Here is a 16,120-nt window from a genome sequence, read left to right on the forward strand (position 1 = left end):
AAAAAAAAAAAATACCCGTCATGATGAGCTTCTACCAGACTATGGGGTTGCCTGAGTCGTTAAAGAGAGCGAGAGAGACCATGCCAGCTAATACAGACAACAACCTATTAGGTCCTAGCAAGAGCAGAAACATTCTGTGGTGAAAAATCTATAAACCTCACTAGCTTGAACAGTCCTTTCTGGGGCCTGGCGGCGTGGCCTAGCGGCTAAAGTCCTCGTCTTGAAAGCCCCGGGATCCCATGTGGGCGCTGGTTCTAATCCCAGCGGCGCCGCTTCCCATCCAGCTCTCTGCTTGTGGCCTGGGAAAGCAGGAGAGGACGGCCCAATGCATTGGGACACTGCACCCGCGTGGGAGACCCGGAGGAGGTTCCAGGTTCCCAGCTCGGATTGGCGCGCATCGGCCCGTTGCGGCTCACTTGGGGAGCGAAACATTGGATGGAAGATCTTCCTCTCTGTCTCTCCTCCTCTGTGTATATCTGGCTGTAATAAAATGAATAAATCTTTAAAAAAAAAAAAACAGTCCTTTCTGGAAATATGTAGTATACAAGTCCTGAAAAAAACAAGGTCTCATGGGAAAAAAAAAAAAAAAGGAAAGCGTGCCACCTCCTCCTCAGCTGAGATGGCTGCTGTTCCCACTCAGAACTGGAGTTGAAAGACTCCAATAATTATGTGTACCAACACAGATAACCCTCCCCACCTGCGGCCACACCATTAGCACTTACATTTTCTCTCCACAGTCAGCCACCTCTGAAAACAGGTCTCCTCTGACAGAATATGCAGACAGCTGGCGAAGGTGCCAGGATAGCCATGGACACTGTGCAGCTCCCGCTCAAACAGGAGGACTTCATCCACCAAATGGCAGAAGAGACTGTCATCATAGAGCAGACAAGGGATGTCAGCAGCTAACTTCTCCAGAACCAGCAGCAGCAGACCCCGGGAAAACTCGAGCTGGAAGAAAATCAGAAACATGATGTACATAAACATCCTGTTACCTAGGTACTCCAACTCAAAAACAAACACCAGACGGGATTCTCTTACCCTTGCATTTACTGAACAGCCCGCTTTGTCTAATATTGGCTGAATCTTTTCATCCAGAAACTCAGCATGGTTTCCAATCCACAGAAGGATCTGAGCCAAGTACCATTCAGGCTAAGGAAGGAGGTGAAATAATTTGAACTTTTTAAAGTCATTTCAACTAGAAAGTAGCAATTAAATAGCTTAATTATATACATGTATTTTTTTTTTAAAGATTTATTCATTTTATTACAGCCAGATATACACAGAGGAGGAGAGACAGAGAGGAAGATCTTCCATCCGATGTTTTTACTCCCCAAGTGAGCCGCAATGGGCCGGTGCGTGCCTATCCGATGCCGGGAACCAGGAACCTCCTCCGGGTCTCCCACGCGGGTGCAGTGTCCCAATGCATTGGGCCGTCCTCTCCTGCTTTCCCAGGCCACAAGCAGAGAGCTGGATGGGAAGCGGCGCCGCCAGGACTAGAACCGGCGCCCACATGGGATCCCGGGGCTTTCAAGGCGAGGACTTTAGCCGCTGGGCCACGCCGCCGGGCCCCAATTATATACATGTATTACAACAATTAGTACAACATTCCTGTACCACAACTTCTAATCTCAATTCTAAATTCAAGCAAAGCATAACAATCCAAAGTGTCCCAATGCACTCATGACAAATTTCAAAAGTATAGCTCGAGTAATCTCACAAATTGACAGCTCCATGAATATTTAAAACCTAGCATTTAAATAATGAAAAAGAAATTTAAAAAAATCTAGCACTTTGGTAATATATAAGGTAGGGCCTGGTGCAATGGCTCAATTGGCTAATCCTCCCCTTGCAAGCACCATGAATCCCATATGGGCACCGGTTCGTGTCCCAGTTTCTCCACTTGCCATCCTGCTCCCTGCTTGTGGCCTGGGAAAGCAAAAGAGGATGACCCAAAGCCTTGGCATCCTGCAACCACATGGGAAACCTGGAAGAAGCTCCTGGCTTTGGATCAGCTCAGCTCCAGCCATTGTGGCAATTTGGGGAATGAACCAGCAGATGGAAGATCTTCCTCTCTGTCTCTCCTCCTCTCTGTAAATTTGACCTTTCCAATAAAAATTAATCTTAAAAAAAAAAATTGTTCCTTTGAAACACCATTCCAAAATAAACTTTAAACATTCTGTTGTTCTGTGATAAAAAAAAAAAAGCAGGTATAACTATGGACATACAAAGAGAAAGGTGGGGCTGGTGTGGGGGTTCAATAGGCTAATCTCAGCCTGACCGTACCAGCATCCCACACGGGTGCCGGTCAGGCCCTGACTGCTTCACTTTGGAACTCGCCGTTGCAGTCATTTGGGGAGTGAACCAGCGGATGGAAGTTTTCTGTCCCTTCTCTGTAGAGCTGCCTTTCGAATAAAAATAAGCATTTTTTTAATGTAGATATGCAGCATTTTAAATTGTGATGAGATAATTCTGCAAACATTCCAAGTTTTGATGGACAGGGATTCCAAAGCATTTTCTGAGTGGTTAATCCTTGCTGTTGGCTAGATGCTGGGATTATACAAAGACTCAGCCCAGCCTGTAGCCTTAAGGGCTGCGGAACTGAGGCTTGACTGCAGCAGGACAGCTTCACTGGCACCATTTGTCAAAGAGTGGCTGATGTAACTCACACATTCTTACCTGAAACCAGGCCTGTGTTGATAGTTTAGTTTTTTTTTTTAAAAAAGATTTATTTTTATTGGAAAGGCGGATATACAGAGAGGAGGAGAGACAGAGAGGAAGATCCAATGGTTCACTCCCTAAGCGGCCGCAACGACTGGAGCTGAGCCAATCTGAAGCCAGGAGCCAGGAGCTCTTCCGGGTGTCCCATGTGGGTGCAGGATCCCAAAGCTTTGGGCCGTATTTGACTGCTTTCCCAGGCCACAAGCAGGGAGCCGGATGGGAAGTGGAGCTGCTGGGATTAGCACTTGTGCCCATCTGGGATCCCAGCACATTCAAGGCGAGGACTTTAACCACTACACTATTGCGCCAGGCCCGATAGTTTAGTCTTACTGCTTTGTCTCAGTGAGTACTAAGTGCTTCTATTATCTTCCCCAAACTCCATCCAGAAAAGAAATTCCATAAAATGAAAACAAATAAAAAATCCACGGCTATTCTGCTCCTCCCTGTCCAAATACCTATCCTTTAATTTTTTTTGTTAAATTCTGTAAAGTCAGAAGGTTCGTTAATATGTGACATATGCAATGCCAGATGTAACATGCTATTTAATAACACTGAGTTGAAAACACTTACTGAACCCCTGCTCCCTGAACTACATTAGCTGTGGCAAACTGGAGGCCATGTAAGGTAGTGTATGGTACAGGGACCCAACCACTTGAGCCATCTTCTGCTCCTTTCCCAGACACGTTAGCAGGGAGCTGGATCAAAGTGGAGCAGCCAGGACTCACAAGGGATGCCAGCATCACAGGCAGTGACTTTACACCTACACCACGATGATAAGTTCACTTCTCCTTCTGATTTGTCAGCATATTTATCCCTTGGTGTTTGGCAGAGATTAGCTCTAAGACCTTCACGGATGCCAAAATCTGTGGATGCTCACGTGACTTATACAAAATGGCCTAGCACTTGCCTTTTATGCTCATCTTTTTCTATACTTTAAATATCTAATTCAGTACAAATGTTGTATAAAGCACTGGGACATATTGCTTAGAGAATAACAACAACAAAAAGGCTGCATATTATTCATGAGAGATGCAAATATTCATGTCACAGCAATGCAACTTTGGAATCTGCTTGGTTGAATTCACAGATCTGGAACCCACAGCGTATGAATAGACCAGCCGCATTCAGTCTGCAGAAGCAATCTGGATGTGAAACACAGAGGACTCAGCCTAAATAGAACCACCTCAACCAGAGCCCCAGCACACGCAGAGGCTCATGTGAGACTGGCCAGAAGACGCTGTAACGCAGGCCGTGCTTTCGACCTTCCAGCACAAGTCCCCAGTAGCATCTGTAAAGTGCAGTGACAAAATGGGGATTTTGCTCTTTAGATAACAAAAAACAAAAAGAAAACAAAGCAAAACAAACAAACAAACAAAAAAAAACCCAGAAATGTGGGGCAGAGCCAGATTTGAACTTAGAGCAGCCAAAGTATAGAAATGTTGACTACTGGGCACTAGTGAAAATCAAGGCAGAGATTCAGTGAGGCACACCTTGCTCATGACATTAGTCTGCCGGTTGCCTTTGAAGTGATACCTGAACCTCTTCTGAAGGGGCGTCAGCATGATCTGGATGGGCAGGATGACAGCAGGGCAGGCAGGAAGGGCGTACTTCTCCGGGAGCTGTTTCGGCTCTGCGAGTAATTCATCTCTGATATAGTCAGGTCATGGAAAAGGCACAGAAAGCAGACGACCACGGCCTGTACACGCACACTCTTACACACACGCACACGATGCATTTTTCTAATATTGTAAACCCTATGTTAATAATGTTAATAAGTAATCTAACTTTGTATTAAATGAGTCCAGTAAAAATGCTTAAAAAATGTTATTATTCTGTAAATTTTTCCTAAAAATGAAGAAAAGCAAAAAGAAAATAAACTTAAGTAATCAGCTGACAAAATTACTAAGTGCATTACTAAGTTTTCCTCTCCACTGCTATCTGTTCTGTCATCGTGGGAGACCTCTCTGGGACGTGAGCATGTGTTGGCCGTATGTCTCCTCAGCACCCTTTCTCACAGCCCTCCCAGCACACACAATGTACTCGGCAAGAGAGCAAGGTACCACCCAATAGGCCCTGAAAGGTCAAGTCCAAAGCCTGTACTCCCAGGTGACTTTCTGGTCACTTGGAAAGCCTGTTACTGTCTAGTCACAAATCTATTCTAGCAAGAAGTGTTGAGAAGTTTCCAAATCAAACAAAGATACGAGGTTTGTAGTTTCAGAAGCTGGCAGAAGAGCGTCTCCAGGTTGCTGTATGTCTCAGGGGCACTGGCAGGGCGACTCGAGCCGCCAGCTTGAGACTGGGGCGGTGTGACGAATGGCCAATGCAGCTGTGCTAAAACCTCTTCAAAATCACTGCAACAAAAAAGTAACACACATACTTCAGTCTGACGCCACCAAACACCCATCTGAAAGCAATCACCATCAAACAAGATGTCAACTCTTCACCTCGTAAGCTTGTCCTTGAGAATTTTATGCCAGAATTTAATGGTGGCTCTCATGAAACTAAGGAGATGAGAACAGGATGATTTCTTAAGCTTGATGTCAAGTTCCGCCATAGACACCAGAGTAGAGGCCGCCTCTGGTACATTATTGGTCATCAGGTATTGCTGAATATTATCACTGCAAAGCAAAGCAAACTTTAAATCAGAATTTCAGTCATGTCTGACACAAGGTGCATCCCAGGAGGAAGCAGCACTCTGAGTCGGATTATGCATGGATGCCCACGTGGCTCTAGAGGCACAGCCCTTCAGTTCAGCACCTTTCTAACAATGGCTGCCCATATTCAGGATCCTTTTCCATCTTTCCTTTACCAGCCCTCTCAATACCATAGGCTTGCCCTATGTCACACTGCCTCTGTGTTCACTCATTTCTGATAAATCTGCCCTTTACAGAAATTTTCAGTATCTTTTATTTTAAGATTTATTTTATTTTTATTGCAAAGTCAGATATACAGAGAGGAGAGGAGACAGAGAGGAAGATCTTCCGTCCGATGATTCACTCCCCAAGTGGTCACAATAGCTGGAGCTGAGCCAATCTGAAACCAAGAGCCAGGAGCCTCCCCTGGGTCTCCCACGCAGGTGCAGCGTCCCAAGGCTTTGGGCCATCCTTGACTGCTTTCCCAGGACAGAAGCAGGAAGCTGGATGGGAAGCACGGCCACTGGGATTAGAACCGGCACTCATCTGGGATCCTGGCATGTGCAAAGCGAGGACCTTAGGCCACTGCACTAGGCCCTTCAGTATCTTAATATAAGGAAATGGCTGCTAGTATCTAAAAAGGTCAAGTATGATAACCATCAATTTACCCAGCTGAACTTGACTTCCGAAGTTAAAAAAAAAATATGGAACTCCAATAGAGTTGGATTATGTCAAAACAGAGAATTTCAAGTCTAGGAAATAAACAAACATTAACAAGCCATTTAAAAATATACAAGTAACCTCAGAATACAGTATTGCTTTCTAGATGGAGTTAAACAGATCTCCACCCAACACTGAAGCTCAGTGACACTGAGAGCACAGGAAAGGCCAGAGTTCGTTCGCTCGCGGTGATAGTACTGAACCACAATTACTCACGAAATAGCAAGGAGTAACTACTTTTTAAAAGAGAAGTAAAGTACTATAGAATTTAAAAACAGGCCATTGGAGGGGGACTCTGGCAGTCAAGAAAATCTTAGAAGCTAGAAATAGAGATGTTAAGGCCTAAAGGAAAGAACACACTGTTAAAGAGAAAGAAATAACCGTGCTCTAGTTGACTATGAACTTGATTCCTTCTTCTGAAATGACTCCCTGGGCCTATCTGCCTTTTAAACAACTCAGATATCAGAAAAGATTATTAGTAACGAAGGCCCTAGTCTAGTTCATCTATTACTTGACTACCACAAGAGGCTTTTTAAAACAATTTAGTAGGGTGGATATAAGGAACAGTAGTTTTCAGTTGCTGCCTGGGATGCCTACACTCCACGTAGGATACTCACTCTTGCTCCAAGTTCGTGCTAATCAACACCCTGGAAGGCTCAAGTACTTAGGTCCCTGCCACCCACCTGGAGACCTGGAGGGAGTTTTAGGATCCTGGCTTTGACCTGTCCCAACTTTGGGTATTAGGGACATTTGGGGGACTTGAACTCAATAATGAGAGATCTGCTTCTCTCTGCCTATCTCTAGTTCTCTACATCTCAAATAAAATAAAATAAAATCCTTTCAAATTTCTTCAAATTCTAAAAACAGGATGGGATACTCTAAACCTGATATTAAAATTTTTGACCTGTCACTATAAGTATTAAACTACTCATATATGTCAATGATTTTCTTTTTTTTTTTTTAATGATTTATTTATGTTTATTGGAAAGTCAGATATACAGAGAGGAAGATCCTCAGTCCGATGATTCACTCCCCAAGTGACCACAATGACCAGTGCTGCGCCGATCCGAAACCAGAAGCCAGGAACCTGGAGTCTCTTCCAGGTCTCCCATGCGGGTGCAGGGTCCCAAGGCTTTGGGCCGTCCTCGACTGCTTTCCCAGGGCAGAGGCAGGGAGCTGGATGGGAAGTGGAGCTGCCGGGATTAGAACTGGGCCCGGTATTTGGCTTTCACAGTGGCCTAGCCCTGGCCCTTACAGCCATGCCAGGAGCAAACCAAGGCATTTAAGATCTCCTTATCTCTCTGTTACTCTGCCTTTCAAACAAAATAAATGTTAAAATTAAAAAAAAATAGAATTATAAAGAGAACAATAAATTTCATTAGGTAAGCATGTCTAACAATTATTCATGAATACCTATTACTACACAGAAATTTTATTATCTAGCCTTATAAATAACAGTTTTCATCATGTGTTTAACTGTTTAACTATGAGACTTAAAATTTGAACTTACTACTTAGATTACTTTTTTCAAATGCAAATCAAGCTCCCTGAAAAGTTTATGTTCATTCACAATGAAGAAGAATCATTATCGAATTGCTATTTTCATAACAACTGGTTAAAATACTACTATTGTAATCTTTAATTAACTCAATTATTTAATGGTACACATGTTCTTCCACAGGTACCTCCAAGGAAAATAGTAATTACGAGAACAAAGACGACCGTTTTACCTTAGTTCTTCAATTTGTGAAATCCATTTAAGGTAAGCAAGATGCCGCTCAATCTCTTCAATCTGGTTAATCATGGCTCCGAGGCCGTCCATCCAGGGCTGTGAGGTCAGCAGGTGACTGCTGATGGACTGCGAGAGATGGTTTTCTTGCTCGAGAAACTGATTAAGCAATTGCTTTGATTCCTTTGCATTTTCTAAGGCACTCTGAATTCTTTTAGGGATCTCTGATGAAATTGTAAGTACCTGGCCATAACAAAAATAAAGGAAAAATACAAAATCTAGCAGCAATCAGGTAAAATTTTTTTAGCCTTTTTCTTAAAATACCTTTTAAAAACCTCAAATTGAAAATTGTCCATTAAAGACTCAAAAGAGGCATGGTGGCGTGGCCTAGGGGCTGAAGTCCTCGCCTTGAACGTGCCAGGATCCCAGATGGGCACCAGTTCTAATCCTGGCAGCTCCACTTCCCATCCAGCTCCCTGCCTCTGCTCTGGGAAAGCAGTTGAGGGTGGCCCAAAGCCTTGGGACCCTGCAGCTGTGTGGGACACCTGGAGGAAGTTCCTGGCTCCTGGTTTTGGATCGGCACAGCACTGGCCTTTGTGGTCACTTGGGGAGTGAATCATTGGACGGAAGATCTTCCTCTCTGTCTCTCCTCCCCTCTATATATCTGACTTTGTAATAAAATAAATAAATCTTTAAAAAAAAAGACTCACAAGAAAGGTCTGTTGTCTCCATTTGGTACCAAAGCCAAACATTAAATGAGGTATGTGCAGACTCTCATACATGTGCATACATATGTAGAAAGGTGCCTAATACAGCAGCCCCCAGCAAGGACCCAAGAATCCTAGCTCAGTCCTTGAAGTCCTTTTCCTCCCAAAGCAAATGAAGCTCGGATTCTACTTCATTCTGTAGAAGTTCCAAGGTGATTCTGATGTAAGCCCAGGCTAAAAACCACTGAGGTTAGCTGTATAATGCCTTTATATATGACAATGACTAAATCAAATTTTTTTTATGTGAGAAAATATACAAATGTTATATTACGCATCAACCCAGCCCAGAGCTATCAGAGGAGTTTCAACTCAGTCAGATCACATTGATTGGTGTAACCATCTAGGCCTACATTGGCATCCCACACGGGTGTTGGTTTGAGTCCTGCTGGCTCCACTTCCTATCCATCTCCCTGATTATAGCCTGGGAAAGCAGTGGAGGATGGTTCACGTCCTCGAGTCTCGGCACCCATGTAGGAGATTAGAATGAAGCTCCTGGCTTCTGGCTTCAGAATGGCCCAGCTCCGGCTGCTGTGGCTATTTAGTGAGTGATTCAGTGACAGAAGACTCCCCCCTTTTCTCTCGTAAATCTGCCTTACCAAAAAAATACTTAAAAAAAGATAACACATACTACCCATCTTTTTTTTTTAAGATTTATTTATTTTTATTGCAAAGTCTAATATACAGAGTGAAGGAGAGACGGAGAAGAAGATCTGTCCGATGACTCACTCCCCCAGTGGTCACAATGGCCAGAGCTGAACCGATTAGAAGCCAGGAGCCCAGAGACTCCCACGCGGGTGCAGGGTCCCAAGGCTTTGGGCCGTCCTTGACTGCTTTCCCAGACCACAAGCAGGGAGCTGGATGGGAAGCAGGGCTGCAGGGATTAGGACCATTGCCTATCTGGGATCCTGGTGCGTGCAAGGCAAGGACTTTAGCCACTAGGCTACCTCACCAGGTCCAACAGTTGGCTTATAAAAGTAAGCCTCTGGGCCAATGTTACTCATACATAGAACACTCTATGCAGGATAGGTGAGAACTATCCATGAATCTATGAAAGGAAAGGTTACTGAAGCTCAGATATGGGTTAGGGAACAGCAAACAGCTTAAGGGTGGAGAGAATACAGCCCACGGAGGCGATGAACCTGGACAGGAGAGAGAGAAAGGACACGGTGGGCATCTTGTGCCCTGAAAGAAAGTGGGGTTTGAATTCAACAGGCAGGAGAGGAGCTTCTCAGTTTTTAATTAGGGGCTGAGTCATACATCAGCCAGATAAGGTGGTGAATAATTATGCTTATTCCCAGGATTATTTGTAATTAAAAAAAGTGAGAAATAGCAAAAGGATTCATCAATAAGGACCTGGTTAAACAAATTCTAGTGTAGCCATATCGTAGTACCAGAAACAGACAGGCCTGCAAGCCATTACCCAACGTAGGGTAATCTGTAAGAAATGGAGCAGCAACTTTTGACAAACTGAATGAATGGCTCAAGAAGGAACAGCAGCCTTCATTTTTATTATTCGGGGAAGTTTTTGTGCAAACGTCCTGCGTGTGTCCGTGTGCAGCGTGGACAGGCCTGGCTGAAGAATGAACAGCGTGAGGCTACTGAGGGGACAGACAGGATCCTGAGACTAAGACAGCTTCAAGCTGATTCTTCTACTGAATTCAGAGATAAAAATGGTCAGAAAAAAAAGTTTGTGGACTGTGGGGATAGAGCACTTTATGCTAGATGTGACAGCAGAATGGCCTCGTCTATTGAGTGTTTTGGGGAGAATGTGGAAGAAAGGCCAAGGGGAGCAGAGGAGCCAACACTACTATGGGAGCAGCCCCAGCGTGGCTGCAGCCTCAGCCACAAAGGCAGATCACACACACTTGGTGACAGTGATCCAGGCAGCTTTGGGCTTTCCTCCCATGGAGCTCTCCAGAACCTGCAGGAACAGACAAGGCCAACGGGGCCTGGTTACACTGTCAAACTAGCAGCAGGCAGAGCGGAACGACAGAAAGATGTGGGGTTGCCAAAGTGACAGCGATGGGAGAATACAAGAGGACAGGCAACCTGGAGAAAATACACCCACTGCAGTCCATATCCATTTTACTTGAACTTAATATAGAAACTACATAGTTAGCAATCTTTTATTTCTGACATTGTTGCAATAAAGAACGAAAAAAATTATCCATCAAGCCAACCACCTAGTAGTGATCAATTTAATATTAAACATTTCATGTTTCCCCTCAATAAGCTCTTCTATAACAATTCAGGATGGGGCTCAGCTTCCCTTCCAGCCCCATTTCTGGCCTGGGAAAGCAGTCAAGGACGGCCTAAGGACTTGGGGCCCTGCACCAGCATGGGAGACCGGAAGAAGCTCTTGGCTCCTGGCTTCAGATTGGTTCTGCTCCAGCTGTTGTGGTCACGTGGGGAGAGAACCAACAGATGGAAGATCTTTCTCTTTCTCTCCTTCACTCTGTAAATCTGACTTTGCAATAAAAGCAAATAAATCTATCAAAAAAATTCAGGATGATGGTATTATATATTTTTCTTGGCACAATATAAAATCATCTACTTGTAAAAGCACTTTAGAAGTCATTGAAAAGTTGTGACAATGTTACCACCTATAACTCGTATAGTAAGAACTTTGTTTACATAATTTATAAAATATGTAACACACTATTAATCCTTAAAGCTTATTAAGCAGTTTAAAATGATTATACCATTTGTCACAATTGAAACCTTACCTTGTATATGATATTTACTATGTTTATATTAATAATCACGGGTATATGCTTTGGTACTTGCCTGTTCTTCTAACTGCATTTTATTTTTTGTCATCTGTTCTATGAGTTTATCAAGTTTCTTTAAAGACTGAAGGTCATTTCCAACTTCCTTCTCTATGAATGCAGTCACGTAGGCCGCAAGATCACCATTATCAACACTTTCACTGCCTTGTTCATTTTCAACAAGAGCTACAACATTTATGTCACCTAAAAGAAAAAAAAATTAATAATTACTCAACAGCATTAGGTACTGTGAAATTCAAGGAATTCTAACATATACACAAAAGAGTATATTTTACCCTGAAAAGTTAATCTGGAATTAAGAGTCGTTCAGGTCGGTGCAGCAAATCTTTGCTCGAAGGTGTTTAGCCTAGGTACATGTCCTCTATTGGAAAACCTACATCCCTTGTTTTACAATATTTTTAGGCAGAAATCCCCAGAGGAAAAAAGCTGTTCATAGTTGCCACTGCATAAGCATCCAGTGCAGACACGGATTTGTCATCTGAAAGCTAAGGGGTCTGCGTCGCACACCCCGAGAGACTGCAGGGCACACAAGAGCTAAGGTGCAGGGCGCCTCGGGTGCTCTTCCTCACCGCATCTCGGCTAGGGCAGCACTGGAAGGAAAAGTGACAAACCTCCTGCCCAGGAAAGGAGTTAGGGGCGCCCCAAAGCCACCGAGGGCGGCCAGACAGCTGCAGCGGGGGCCGGGGCCGGCAGCATGCAGGTGCCAAACAAAATGGGCTACCACCTGCACGGTGCCAGCACTGCCACCTTCCTCGGCTTGGCCGACGGGGTCACCTGGGCAAACACACCTGTCAAGTCATCTCACTTGGGATCACATTCCCCCACCTCGGCAGAGGACTCGAACCTTCCAAGAGCCTCCTCCAGGGGCCACCACCCTTCAGTGGGTCACTGCACGACGACTCACCGGAGCTCCCGGCGTCTGAGCGCTCGGGGGACATCCTGTCATCGCGCGCGTCCTCGCTTCCATTAGCAGCCAGCGTGGCTCCCCGAGTCTCCGAACAGCGACCGCGACCGGCCCCGCCTCGCTGGCCCCGGGGACGAGCGACACGGCGACTTCCTGTCACCTCTCGCTGGTTCCTTCCTCTCGGCCAGAGCGGTCCCTGACTCCCGCGAGCAAAGCAACCCTGCGAGCGCTGTCTCCTCCTGCAGGCCGGGGGTTGAGACTGCGGCTCAGGAGGCGAGCACACCCTCCCTTCCCCAAGCACCCTCCAGGCCCTGGGCGAAGGCAGGACCCTCATCCCTTCCTCTCTCCAGTCTGCACTGGAAGTCTTCATTGTGGAGTCAGAAAATACTGCTTCTTTCTCACCATCATTTTTATTTAAATAAATAAATAAAATCGTTATTAATTTTTACTTGAAAATTTAGCCAGAAACTATGCATTCTGGTTCCCCAAACGGATTTGAGCTCACCTCCACAGCCTACTAGCGGGGATCCGGGTAGGTAGTTGAGCAGCCAGAACTCCATCCTGATACGGGACTCTGGTATTGCTGGTGGATATTTAACTCCAAGTGTCACAATACCAGTGCCAAAATAAACCTGTCTTTTTTAACTCAATTTTTCCATGACTATTTTTTTTTCTTTAATTTTTGCTTGAGAAACAGAAGAGTGGGGGACACACAGAGAGAGAATACAAAAAGAATTACCTCCTAACTGCTGATTTACCCCCTAAATTTTCCCAAGGACTGGGATTCATGTTGAGGCCAGAGCCAAGGAGACACAACATACAGGCCTCTCAAAGGAGTACCCGGAGCAGTCCTCAATGTTGCCTCTCAGGGTCACTGTGAGCAGGAAGCTGGAGTCAGCCAGAGTCAGGAATCCAAACCCAGCCATTCTTCTTCCTCACCATGAACTTTTGCAGGCATCCTCTCACAAGTCTGACTGAAAATTTTTTGATTCAGCTGAGCAGATCCTAACATGAAGCCCACATATTAAAATATTTTTTTAAAAATTAAAGAACATTACAGGGTCTGGGTGGTAGCCTTGCAGCTAAAGTCGTTACCTTGCAAGCACCTGGATCCCAAATGGGCACCAGTTCTAATCCCAGTGGCTCCACTTCCCATCCAGTTTCCTGCTTGTGGCCTAGGAAAGCAGTTGAGGACGGCCCAAAGCCTTGGGACCCTGCACCCGTGTGGGAGACCTGGAAGAGACTCTGGGTCCCTAGCTTCGGATTGGCTCAGCTCCAGCCCTTGCGGCTGCTTGGGGAGTGAATCATTGGACTGAAGATCTTCCTCTCTGTCTTGCCTTCTCTCTGTAAATCAAGCCCTTTTTGTAATACTCTTTTTTTTCCTTAAAGATTTATTTTTATTGGAAAGTTAGATATACAGAGAGATACTCCTGGTTCCTGGCATCCGATTGGCTCTATTGCAGCCATTGCGGGCAATTGCAGAGTAAACCAGTGGATGTAAAATCTCTGTCTCTATTTGGGACTTTTGCAAATAAAAAATAAAATAAATCTTAAAAAATTCTAGTATCAATATGAGGCCCTGAAACAACACACTGGATTTCTTAAAATATTAGATTTGAAATCTATTAGGAGCTTGGATTTGGTCAACAGTTATTTTTTACTTGAGAATTACAGAAATGAATTTTTAAGAATATTTATTTGCTTTCTGCTCCGACCAGCCGAGTCAGTAACGCGGACAGAGAGAAGGTCTGGGGATGAAGCACTGACAGGAGACCAGTGATGGTCAAGTCTCTGCGAAGTCTCGCTTTATTGCTCCTTCACCTCTCCTTATATACTCTTCCCCTCACATCCTCATTTAGCAGGATATTGGATACAGATGAGTCCAATTAGTCCAGGTGTTTTTAGCCACAAGCCCAGTTCCTGTTCCTGCCCAGGCTAACAAGCACTAATCAACTCCTTAGCCCGCAACAGGTTTTATTGGGAAGGCAAATTTACAGAGGGCAGGAGAGTTGAAGAACTTCATCTTGGGTCTGCTGGGTCACTCCCTAAGTGGCCACAAAGGCTGGAGCTGAGCTTATTTAAAGCCAGGAGTCAGGAGCCTCTTCCAGGTCTCCCACGTGCGTCTAGGGTTCCAATACTCTGGGCCATCCTCGACTGCTTTCCCAGGCCACAAGCAGGGAGCTGGAAGGGAAGTGCAGCAGCTGGGACACCCAGTGCCCATTCAGTACCGCGGTGCGTGAAAGGTGAGGATTTAGCCATTGAGCCACAGCGCCGGATCCTGTTTATATTGTTGTCAACGGCAGGGTACAGCAGAAGGTGGAAACAGCTGCTTGGCAATATTTTATCGGGGTACAGCTAACAACGACGGGCCACCCCTGGGCTCAGAGCCCGGGCCCGGGGTGGCGTGGGGCGGGCAGGACTCCCCACGGCGGGGCCCAAGTGGGAGGGCTCTCCTGGGCGCCAGGCCCCTCCCCGAGGCGTCCCTGCGACACACGTGCGCGAGCCCCGCGGCCGCCGGCCTTCTCCGCGCCTCGGCCCCGCGCACGCCGCCTCGCCGCCTCGCCACCTCGCCGCCGGGCCTGCCTGGCCGCCCATGTCGGAGAGAGCTCCCCGCGGCTTCCTCCCGCTGCTCCGCGTCGCCGCTGCGCTCCTGCGCCCGCACTCCAGCGCCGGCTTCCGCGGCGCCCGGCTCGTTCCGCGGCCGCGTGAGTACTCCCGCCTGCCCTCGGCCCGGAGAGGCAGCGCGGACGCCCGGAGAGGCGGTCCGGCCGAGCTCTGAGCCTGCCGCGCCTCCATGCCGGCCGGGCCCGGCGGCTCTCCGTGTCTGACCGGGCCTCCTGGCCGAGGGCGGCGTCAGGCTGCGGGCTCGGCCTTCTCGGTTCGCGGCGCCGTCAGCCCAAGGCTCTCCTTCTTCGTCTGACGGTGGACGGCTCCCTCCTACTAGTCCTCCCTTTTAACCTAAGCTCTTCTACCGTGGAGAGCAAAGTAGCCCTTTACCCTTGCGGGACCGGCGCACGTGCTTGGCGACTCTGCAGCCGCCCATCCCCACCGGCCGCGAGCCTGCTCGCCCGGGACATTTCCTTGAGTGGGAGCCGTGGAGGGAGGCTCGAGGCTGTCCTTGGCCCCAGGCGTCGCGCGAGGGTCAGCTCTCTTCAGGGGTGGATTTGAACATCTAGCAGGGCAGGGAAAAACGCAGAGTCAAAATATTTCAGCCCCCCTGTTACAATACTTTATTCTGTTCTGGAAATACAGCGTTACTAGGGGTTCGCGCGTGCACACACACACGCATACACACCCCAACTGCCAATCAGTTTTGCAAGTTGTGTCTCATTGGACAGCTAAGGTGTATGCACCAGTATTGAGAACAGGTGGATAGTCATATTCAGTTATCAGTAAAACATCCAGCAGGCTGTTATTTTGTATTTTAAGGTTAATTTGGGCCCGGCGCGATAACGTAGTGGTTAAGGTCCTCGGCACGCCCGTGATCCCATATGGGAGCCGGTTCTAATCCCAGCGGCTCCACTTCCCGTCCAGCTCCCTGCTTGTGGCCTGGGAAAACTTTGGGACCCTGCCCCCCGCGTGGGAGACCCGGAAGAAGCTCCTGGTTCGTGGCTTCGGACTGGTTCAGTTCCAGCCGTTGCGGCTTCTTGGGGAGTGAACCATCTGTCAGAAGATCTTCCTCTCTCTCTTCTCTTTGTATTTGGCTTTGCAATAAAAATAAATCTAAAAAAAAAAAAAGATTTGACAGGCAGAGTGACACAGAATGGGGACACACACACACACACACACACACACACACACCCCTACCCCTTCCATCCAGTTGTTCTCTCCCATAGATGCCCACAGCAGTGAGTGCCAGG

General features: G+C 46.7%; 2 protein-coding genes across 2 annotated transcripts in view; one reads left to right on the forward strand and one right to left on the reverse strand.

Annotated features, from left to right (window-relative positions):
* RINT1 (RAD50 interactor 1) overlaps positions 1-12,420 on the reverse strand; it is a 24,760-nt gene extending 12,340 nt beyond the window's left edge. Inside the window, exons 1-8 of the mRNA XM_058654973.1 lie at positions 12,261-12,420; positions 11,355-11,539; positions 7,802-8,043; positions 5,163-5,336; positions 4,920-5,069; positions 4,209-4,365; positions 1,039-1,149; positions 723-948 (exon numbers count right to left, since the gene is read on the reverse strand). Of these exons, the coding sequence (XP_058510956.1) occupies positions 723-948; positions 1,039-1,149; positions 4,209-4,365; positions 4,920-5,069; positions 5,163-5,336; positions 7,802-8,043; positions 11,355-11,539; positions 12,261-12,294 (1,279 nt within the window). The 5' untranslated portion in view covers positions 12,295-12,420. The remainder of the gene's footprint in view (positions 1-722; positions 949-1,038; positions 1,150-4,208; positions 4,366-4,919; positions 5,070-5,162; positions 5,337-7,801; positions 8,044-11,354; positions 11,540-12,260) is intronic.
* Positions 12,421-14,853: 2,433 nt separating this feature from the next.
* The window catches only part of PUS7 (pseudouridine synthase 7), a 38,303-nt gene continuing 37,036 nt past the window's right edge, over positions 14,854-16,120 (forward strand). The window contains exon 1 of the mRNA XM_058654974.1: positions 14,854-14,965. Within this exon, the coding sequence (XP_058510957.1) occupies positions 14,854-14,965 (112 nt within the window). The remainder of the gene's footprint in view (positions 14,966-16,120) is intronic.

This window comes from Ochotona princeps, chromosome 25, assembly GCF_030435755.1.
Source record: "Ochotona princeps isolate mOchPri1 chromosome 25, mOchPri1.hap1, whole genome shotgun sequence".
Taxonomy (NCBI): domain Eukaryota; kingdom Metazoa; phylum Chordata; class Mammalia; order Lagomorpha; family Ochotonidae; genus Ochotona; species Ochotona princeps.